The following is a 10,223-nucleotide window of genomic DNA, read 5'->3' on the forward strand; positions in this document are numbered from 1 at the left end:
TGCATCTCCGTATTCTAGACTATGTAGATGTTTCGGGACATGACTTTCAAATTTTAGGAGGTTATGTCCGCATATGTTTTATCATAATGGGTTTTAGTGATGAAACTTGTTTTAATTGTTGAACATTGTTACTTCTAGTTTTTTAGATGATTGCGTGTTAGTAGATAATGTTGAAAAAATGATTCTAATATTTCAAAAAGAAGTATTGATATTATTCATCTATATTTATTATATAAATGAGTGTTAATATCTTTTTGATTATATTATAAATCACTATTAAAGTTGGTAATATATATATATATATATATATATATATATATATATATATATTATATTACCCTTATTTAGAAGTGAGACTTGGTGTTGGGACTAACACAGCTCTAAGAAGTGGTATCAAAAGCATTTCAAGTTGTACTGTAATATCAAAAGCATTTTAAGTTGTAGTATAAGGCCTCATAATTTTTGGCCATTTGTGGCTCAATTTGATTGGTCATTAACAACTGAAGGCTTTTTATTTCCACGTGTGAGAAATTGAGATTGCTTTGGGTTGATCTAATGGTAATTAGAGCTCTTAATTCAATCTCTTTCAAGAGGAGGATTAAACTGGTAAGTCTTTCGGTCTTTAGATTAAAATCTTTGCTTTTCTTCTTATAAGTTTTTGGTTTTCTTAATCTTCTCACTCTTTTGTTTTGATTTTTCAGATTTTGATTTTCTTACTTTTCTCACCCCTTTTCCCCTTAATTTTCGTTTCTATTGGAGGTAGATTTGTTGTCAATTCTTGGGTGATTTCTGATTTTTTTTCTTAGTTTATTATAAAATTTTCTACTTGCATGTTCTTATGGCTATACTAGAAGTTTCTGCACAGTTTATCTCGCTTGTGCCTTGTTATTCTTCTTTTGGACATGCATATACATTTGTTTGAGCAAAGTGTTTCTAATCATTAGTTATATCGCTAGAGCATATATTTTGGATGTGTGTGCTGGTATGGGTTTTAATATGCTTTGGTCCAAATAGCTCGCTTGAATGCATTTTTTTTATACTTTTGCTTTGCTTGGTATCATCAAAAATGAAATAACCAAATTGGTACAAAGGAGAACATTTTCCAAGCAAACATCCAAAGAGTAGAGTACTAGCTAATACAAATATTGTGCATCACAGAGTATAACCAAAAGAAATCAACTCAAGGATTCATACATCATGATAAAACTACCGTCCAAAAAGAATAATTGGGGCATTTAGAGGTACTGAACCCTTTAATTCATATTGTTGGAGTACTAATATAAACATAATATGAGCTCTTCTTTGTCATAATCTGTTCATTGGGTTCCACTGCATCTCTTATCTATTCAACAACAATATCTACTACTGACTGCTAGATATCTTGTCAACACAGGCCCAAATGAGGTTTAGTTTGGTCGTTTAGTTTCATAAACTTACCAACTGTCAGTCTTTCCTACGACATGACATACTCTAAATTTTAGTCGTGTGTATTAGAGCTTAGATAGATTTCCGTTTAAGATAGAATGTCATTTTTAAGCATATCTAAATTTAATGCCTGAACATTGTGATCTAACATAATGAAAAATCTGCTAATTTCACTATTTATAGTTTTATACCTTTATCCTGCATTTCTTTCGAGCAAGAAAGCTAATTTCAGGAGAATTGTTGAGTGTAGCTTCTACAATTATTGAATGTAACTTCTGATGGTTTCTTTTGCAAAACGGAGCAAAAGCATATGTTGTAATTAGATAGATAATTTTAATAAGATTTCATTTCTTCATTGTTTATAAATTCATGTGTTTTTTCTCCCTTCTCCATTCGTACTCATCTTTTTTGTGAGAAATTGTCCATTTCATTGTATAAGACTTTCCTCTTGATAATAGAGAGAAAGAAGAAAACAAAAGGAAAGCATATTGAGACCAGACAACATTACCATAGACAGAAAATGCAAGGTGTTTGATGATATCCCTCATACCTATGTTGTTCGGACTCTTTACAAATGCTGACAGGTGCTTGTCGGGTCCTTCAAAAATAGTATATTTTTGAAGGATCCCACACCAATGCAGCAACACTTTTTGAAAGTTCGGGCAACTTAGTCTCATACTACTAACAATGTTTTTTTCTTTTGAAATTTCCAGAATATTTTGATAAATTGTGCAACCATTTGATAGGTACATCATCATGATTAAAAGAAAATTCAAAAAAGTACTTTCTGTTTTTCTACTGAATAACCTTGATAAAATAAATACTATGCACTGAAACTTATACATATATGTTGGGATCCTCTGTGAACTAAAGAATTACTAAGTGTAGTCCTAGTGCTATTTTTAAATGATCAGTAATTTATTGTACAGTTCATACTGCAAGAGAAGCTTTGAAGAAATGATGAACTTTTGATCCATAGAAGCTTTTTGGAGTTACCTCATTGAATGTTGTGAGAGACAATACTTTCGTGATAAGTATTATCCAATATACTACATTTAACTTGGATCAATTTTAATGTTTATTTATAGCGTGCTCAATGTTTACCTTTGTTTCTACGATCTCCACCTTTTGGTGTAAATGTGTATCTTTGTTTATAATAATTTGTAAAGTGAAAAAAAAAAGTATTCATAGAAGCAGAACTATTTTTTGTTGATAACCAATAGTTGAATAGATGGAATAACTTCATTCTTCCTTATGAGTAAGTTGGGGATAATTTTGAGAGTACATCTTCATTCCTTTTTGTACAACTAATAGAGCAGTGTTCATACCCTCTTTAGTACAAATTTTTACTGCTTTTTGTACAATGAATATAGTGGTGTTCGCATCCCTCAAGTCTTATTTCTAAAATAGAGCAATGTATATTTTGATGTCTTTATATGTTCTTGATAATTGTGTGGCATTTTTAAGTGTGATTGTGTATATTTACATCTGGTGAACTATGACCTTGAAGGAAAGGAAACACTAATATAAATCAAATTTATTCAGTTGAAGAAATGTTTAAATTAAATTACTCTTCGTAGTAATTAATCGTGACTCGGCTAATAATTATAAGGAACTACTCTTTGGGCTTACAACCCAGGAGGTGTGCTTCAAGATAGAGTTGCTACATTCTTTATAGTAACATAAAATATGATTTTGAAACTTTACTATTGTATTTTACACAAATTGATTATTGGCCAAAAGATTGTAGTTATGAAATAATGATTCAAAATGACTGTAGGGGAGCTTTTTCAACACCGGAGGAATTTTCAAGTTCTTTTGTTATGTTTTTTGGTGATAAAGAAAGTATATCAAGTTATGCACTTACCTCTGATGTTGTTATCGCTTCTGCAGGGCGTGCAACTATCCCTTGCCTCAATGATGTTCGCTCCTCGGGGACAACTAAATTCAAAGAGGCACTGATGGGGTAGGTAAAGCAAGTAGTATTACATAGCCGTAGCATTTCGCTTGCATATGTTTTCTTATAATGTAGCAAGGCTTAAGTCTTTCACCTTTCTATATTTAGGTGTCGAATGAACAATGTACCGGTCTGTCTTATTTACGGAAAAGAAGATCTATGGGTGACGCCTATTTGGGGATTACAAGTGAAACGTCAGTTCCCTAAAGCTCCATATTATCAGATTAGTCCAGTTGCTCACTGCCCCCATGACGAAGTTCCAGAGGTACGCCGTCTTACTTAGCTATACATCTGCTTTTGACATTCGATCTTGTCAAGTCAATGTGCTTTCTCATTGTTTCCATTTCTTCACTTCCTGTTCAAACTATGTATACATATGCAAAAAAGTTTAAACATGATATAAGACTACCTCTTTATTAGAGCTTTCAATACTTTGTCCTTAATATACTACGGCTGTCAGGATTTGTCCAATTTTTAGTTTGATGAAGTTGATTCTTTTAACAAGAAACATTTATTTTTCTACCGTCAGATATCTCTCATTTTGTTTATATATATATCGGTTCAAGTTTGTTTTTGTGCCTTTGGTTTGCTTTGTGAAAGTTTGAAGTTGATAGATTCCAATGTGATTGCATTTGGAGGTATTGATTGTTTTTATATGTAAAGAGGAAAGGGAGAATACAAAATTGTGTTTCCCCTGCTCTTCTTTAAACTACTCTTTCAACAGAAGTGGAAAGCTAAAATTAAAAATATTGCTAGAAAAGGAAAGAGATTCTTTTTGAAAGAAACTAAAGTAAAAGTGAATCCTTTTTTTAAAAAGAAAAAATCAGAGAGAGTACAACAGATATTGTTTCTAATCATCCACTCTGAAACTTTGTAACTTATCATTGCATGTTAGTTGTTGCAGGAGAAAAAGAACTCATCTTCAGAGTTTCCATCAAGTATTTTGACATTTCAAGCAGAAGATAGTTCTAGATATATGTAAACATGCTTGTAATAACATTACAAGATATATTTGATTTCTTTTCTTCGTTTATGTTATAACTTTTAACATTAATGTTGTACATGTTACTATAGTTCTGCCTGGAGGCTCGTTACGCCCTTTATTATAGAAAGATTTCACGTAACTTACTTGAAAATATAAAATGTTGGGCCCGTGCTCAGCATGGGACATATCCAATCTAGTAGTATATATATTGGCAGTTGCAATGTCTACTTTTGACCAAAATAAATTGTCTTTAATATATTTTATGATATTGACTCTTACACTGTAGTTCTTATTCCTTTGAGATGTTGGCAGCTTATTTTCCTTTGCATATATAATTTTGTTTATGTAATGCTGAGAAAGGTGAAGTGAAAAAATCAGAGAGTTGAACTTATATTCTTTCCCTATTTTATTCTATTGAATCTTTGTTAGTTTCTGACTCCTAGTTTTATACTAGAATAACTTGTTGAATTCTGGGGGATACACCTCAATATCAGGTGAAATATTCTTAAGGACGGTATCTTTTGACATGCCTCAAGCTGTGAAAATTTCTTACAAGTGTTCATGAAGAAGTGTTTTCCATAAGATTTCCAACAATCTTAAGTATATTCTTATACTTTATTCTTAAGAAAACTATTTGCAAAATCGTCAGTGCTCCTTTATCTCTTCAAAATGGGATGTTAAAGTTTTGGTGTGGACGGTTAAATGGGTGGCTGCAAAATTCTAACAAGGTAGAATATTTGAAGAATGATTTTTAGTTATTCTTGTAGTTGGGTCTTTTCTACTGAGCAAAGACAACAAAGGAATTGTGAGATGAATTGAGGTACTAATTAAGATTACTGATTGCTAATAGGAATGTCAAATTTCCATTCGTCAAACAAATAGGAGGTCAATTGAATTTGTGTTCATAATAATAATGTACGTACCACAATTCTTTACCGTTTTAATGGATGTGTATAGTTTAATTAAGTCATTATACCCCTTAATGTAGAAGATGATTCGGAGAAATGATAATCCCGTTAAGAAAAAAATTTGTAAGCGGATGATATAAATTATTGTGGTCAGTTTTTAAGGAAATCTTGTGGCTAATATGTGAAAGATTGGTTGTTAGACTTTGACGTTGTTGAACACATTTGTGTGAACTAAAAATTTTGTGTTCTACACCCATATTGTAGAAGAAGAAAAATTTATATATGCTGGTGATTCTTGAAGTTCTTAAAATGAAAATGTTCTTCTTATTTAACCAACATATGAAAGATATTGACATTATTCGTGCAAGTTGATGCTTGTGGAATTGTGAGAAAAGATTGAATTAATATTTAATTTGAGTTGATAATGTATAAACAAATGTTGTTATGGGCGATGAATATTTTAAGCATGAATTATTTGTGGTTAATATTTTTAATAAATGAAAATTCTAGTGCTTATATTTATTGATTGAGCCATATAACTTGTGACATTTTAGACCTATAGTCTACTTAATTTATTTTATATTAAGAAAATGCAAGGTCTTGATTTTAATATTACTTATTCAAGCGTTAAAAGTGCTATATTTGTGTTTTGTTGATTGGCTCGTGTAATATTGATTATTGTACTTCACGGTGTTCAAATTTTATACATAAAAGATTTGTTGCAGGGTTAAGAAAATATTTTATTTAAAAGTGGTATAGAGAAAAATAATTATTGATGCCTATGCCGCATCTTTTAAGAATGGAATTTGTGTTGAACTAAGTTTATAGAAAAATACTTGTTCGTGTTTTTGAGTACTAAATTTATTAGAATTATTTCTTTCAAAAAAATTTGGTAAGGAATCTTATCCATTTTGTTGAATCTTTGATTGTGTATATTCTCAAACTGTTTTGCTTCTTCAGTAAATGAGACGGTTTTTTTTTAATTTTAATTTTGTTATGTTTTGGTGTATAATATGCATGTTACATACTTATGTGTTGTGAAAAAGCTACTCCACTATTTTTAATTATTTAAAAGTGTAAGGGTGTCTTATTAAGGTTATAATACTACATGATCCTAAAAACATTAAAAAAATTGATTCAAGCTTTTGATTGTATGCTAATAAATGTTGGATTTGTGGTAATCAGTTGTGATATGGTTGACTTCAACGTTAGATTTGAAAAAATAAATAAAGAATTATTAAGTTTTTAAAAAGTGATTATATTCCTCATGTTCTTGTTGAAAATTTTATTCCTTCTTGATGCATTATTTTGGAAAGAAGTCATTGGTGATACATGCATGAGAGGTACCACAAGTATAGTACCCAATAAAGTGAATATTTTGTTGTACTAGAGAGGTACAATGATAGTAAGTGGATTTCAAAATTCATAAATAAAACTTGTTGTGAAAGAAAAAAAAATTCTATGAAAAATTAATACATGTATTTGAGACATAATATGATAAAACAACTGTTGTGACATGAAATTATTATGTGTAGTCATGGTGAATTTTATCAATTCACAGACTAAATCAAATATCGAAGGGAGTAAGACCTTAGTCAATTTTAGAAGATCAACAATGATGGTAATCCTACCTATGTGATTGATCAAGTAAGCACTATAAAATTATGTCCCTCCTATGATGTGTGAACATAGTGCAACAACCTGCAGGGCAAAGTGAGGTTGTGTTAGAACTCTTAAACCAATTCATATTCCTTATAGGTGGTGTATTGTTCTGCAGAATACACTTGATGATTCGACCTATATGAGTGTGAAGTGGTGTTGCTTCTATGAAATTGTGACAAATTTTTAGAGCACTCATGAATACCAGGACACGCACATGTCCTCTTAGTGCAAAATCATGATAACGACAAGATTGTGCGAATATGATGTGATAGAATAAGACCCTAAGTTTATAAAAGAATTCTTGGTTCATAGAAGTTCTGAACTTCACCAGTTGTTCTGTAAGTTTAATCTTGTTTTGCCTAGGTCTGGTTCATTATCTACGCGATACAAAATTCGAAGCATTGTACTCGTAAATGAAAACCCATCAAAACTTCTTGTTTTATACTATTTCTTAATATTCTTTTGAGATATGTAGGGGATTGTTGGAAAAATAATTCTAATATCTCAAAAAGAAGTATTGATATTATTATCCATATTTATTTTATTAACTGAGTGTTAAATCATTTTGATTATATCATAAATCACTATTAAAGTTGGTAATATATATTGTCTTTAATATATTTTATGACATTGACTCTTACACTTTAATTTCTATTCCTTTGAGATTGTCATTTTATTGTCCTTTGCATATATAATCTTGTTTATGTAATATTGAGAAGGGTGAAGTGAAAAAATTAGAGAGCTAAACTTATATTCTTTTCCCTATTTTATTGTGCTGGTTTTTTTGTTTTTTTGGATAAATTACCTATATACAACCTTTATTTTCCATAATTTCCATTATTTACTACCATTTTAAAATATTTCCAAAATCCCTCTTTTTCCTTCCAAACCCCATTGTTCTGGATACATAAAGTTGCAACACTCAAGTACACGTTTCTCTTCCTATTTTCACTCCCTATTTATCTTCCTATTTTCACTCACTCAATCTCTTCCTATTTTCACTCCCTCAATCTTCACTTCCTTCAATTTTTAATTTTCAAATTTGTTCTCTCTCCTTTCAGATCGCTCCACACCTTTTTTCAAAGAACTCAAGTAAGTCTTCGCTCCACAATTTTTTCAAAAGAACTACCGGATCTCCTCCCTTTCCACCTTCACAAAATTCATAAGGGAAAGGTGAAAGAGATGATGTATCCACATTGATCCTTGCAGCAAATATTTCCAGGGGATCCTCTTTTGTTGGTGAAACTGCATTATGAAATGGAAAAAGGTAGTCTCTACCAAATGTATCATTTTATCATGTATCAAGTGTTGCTATGTATCTTCTACGGTTATCCAAATTTAGAAGAATATGTATCTGTACACAGTACCAAATTATATTCATGATACATTTGTGAGAGGAGGAGTCGAGGAAGGACACATGCTCGAGCTCTAAATATACCGTTGAAAATTGCCCAAAAAAGAGGAGAAAAAGTTGGATCTACCATTACATGGTCATCACTGTAAAAGATACAGTTTTTAAATGTATCTCATTTATTTTGATTCTTAAATTACCCTTTGTTAGTGTCATCACTGATCTGATACATCATTGTCACAGTAGTGTCACAACCTGAGTCTACACCCTGGGTGTGGCCGGCACTCGAGAACCATTGCTGGTCCCCAAGTGAACCCTCATCCTGGCTGACTACAAGCAGAAGACTAACTCAATCATACAAAGCTTAAAATTGAATAAAATTCATTAAACTCAAATACAAAGTTTTAACTCAAATGATTAACTCTGAATATAATAGTATATTCAACTAGCCAGAAATAGGCAACTCAAGTCTTTAAAACATTTAACAAAATAAATGAAACAGACTTCTGAAACTCTACTATATATCTATGAAGCCTCTAAATGACAAAGATGGAAGTCAGACAAGACCCACGAAATCCTAACAAAACTTAAAAGTAAATGGAATCCTCCAGAAGCAAGGTGGCTCACCAAAAGCTAACTCGAACTGTAAATGGTATCAACGAAGAGCTTGTTGATAATCCTAGCTACCTGTATCTGCATCATTGCCAAATGGCATCAGTACATGGAATGTACGAGCATGTAGGAGGAATTATAAAGCATAAACATAAGCTTGAATTGATAAAAGGAAACATACTTATCACGTCTCAACTCACTCAACTCAACTCGACTCAAAAATAAGATACTCAACTCAAAGATTAGACACGCAACTAAAAATACTCAACTCAAGATACTCAACTCAAGATAAATCAACAATAAAAGATGCAACATATGGAAAGCTTTTAAAACAGTAGATAATAACTCAATTGTATGCAAAGATGCAATAATAACTCAATTGTATGTAAAAATACAATAATAAATCTTATTTAGGAGATTCTCTAACCGACAATCATCACTAGGAGCTATGTGATGATACATCGTCTAGCCCACGCTGCCAGAATTGTCCTATACATTGCCGGGGTATAGAACTACTCACTAAGTGGATCCACTAGTCTATGCTTAGAAAGCAATAAGGAATCTTCTAAAAAGTATGACCCTTTCTACCCACGTTAGCTACATGGTTTATGGTGGATGTGAGTTGTCTAAACTCTCCTGCATATCGGTGCTCAATACTACTCCCAAAATATAGCTTAGCTCATATGTTCAAAAAAATATAACTCTTCCTCTGATTTGAGATAATTGCGCAAACTAACCTCTTAAAAGAGGTAACTAATCTTGAAATATCTTTTAAACTCATAACTCATTTAGAAATCTCAGTTTCTCTTTTATCAATGTAAAAATTGATGCCTCTGGGAATACATAGTCCCTTTATACTCCTACTTGAAAACTCTTTGTCAAAACATTTTAAAATCATATAATAATATGATTATTGATGACTCGGGAAGTCATACTGCATAAACATTGATGGTAGATCTAGATACCATACTGCTCATACATTGATGGCATACTCGATTTCCATACTAATTATGTTTTAGAAACTCTTTTCTGAATGATACCACTTTTGTCACACCCCAACCCTAGGTGAGGCGGACAAGTACTATATGAACACATGTTTTACAAGTGACCTATGATGAGAAAGTAAACTACTATGCAAATAGATTTACTAATGAGAAGTTTCGTATACAATACATGTCGACTAGCTGAACCGATCATGTGACAAGTGAAACTATGAATACAGATGATATCTTTACAATGTCTACAAAGCCTCTACTAGAATCCATGATTGTACCACTAGGAAAATACGCATAGTAAAGACTCGGCAAAGCCCCGAATCAACCT

The 10,223-nt window shown here is 31.5% G+C and overlaps 1 protein-coding gene across 4 annotated transcripts; it reads left to right on the plus strand.

The window, feature by feature from the left end:
- Positions 1–650: 650 nt before the first annotated feature.
- Positions 651–4,455, plus strand: LOC102595732 (pheophytinase, chloroplastic-like). 4 transcript variants are annotated; one of them, XR_001473004.1, is made up of 5 exons: positions 651–1,241; positions 2,355–2,434; positions 3,319–3,391; positions 3,491–3,647; positions 4,287–4,455. XR_001473004.1 is itself a non-coding variant. In XM_015306956.1 (4 exons), the coding sequence occupies exons 1-4, from the start codon at positions 1,946–1,948 to the stop codon at positions 4,362–4,364; spliced, it is 324 nt and encodes a 107-aa protein (XP_015162442.1). In that variant the 5' UTR covers positions 651–1,945; the 3' UTR covers positions 4,365–4,455. The 4 variants fall into 4 exon arrangements, 2 of the variants coding, with proteins under 2 accessions (XP_015162442.1, XP_015162443.1); XM_015306956.1 differs by lacking the exon at positions 2,355–2,434 and having other exon boundaries at positions 651–1,952; positions 4,278–4,455; XM_015306957.1 differs by lacking the exon at positions 2,355–2,434 and having other exon boundaries at positions 651–1,952.
- The last annotated feature ends 5,768 nt before the right edge of the window (positions 4,456–10,223 follow it).

This window comes from Solanum tuberosum, unplaced genomic scaffold (assembly GCF_000226075.1).
Source record: "Solanum tuberosum cultivar DM 1-3 516 R44 unplaced genomic scaffold, SolTub_3.0 scf00043, whole genome shotgun sequence".
Lineage (NCBI taxonomy): Eukaryota > Viridiplantae > Streptophyta > Magnoliopsida > Solanales > Solanaceae > Solanum > Solanum tuberosum.

Bases quoted from the DNA above. Each gene is read 5' to 3' on its own strand.
- LOC102595732 (XM_015306956.1), top strand. The intron at 3,392-3,490 runs GTAGGTAAAGCA...TTCTATATTTAG, and splicing joins TTCAAAGAGGCACTGATGGG to GTGTCGAATGAACAATGTAC. The intron at 3,648-4,277 runs GTACGCCGTCTT...ATTGCATGTTAG, and splicing joins CCCATGACGAAGTTCCAGAG to TTGTTGCAGGAGAAAAAGAA.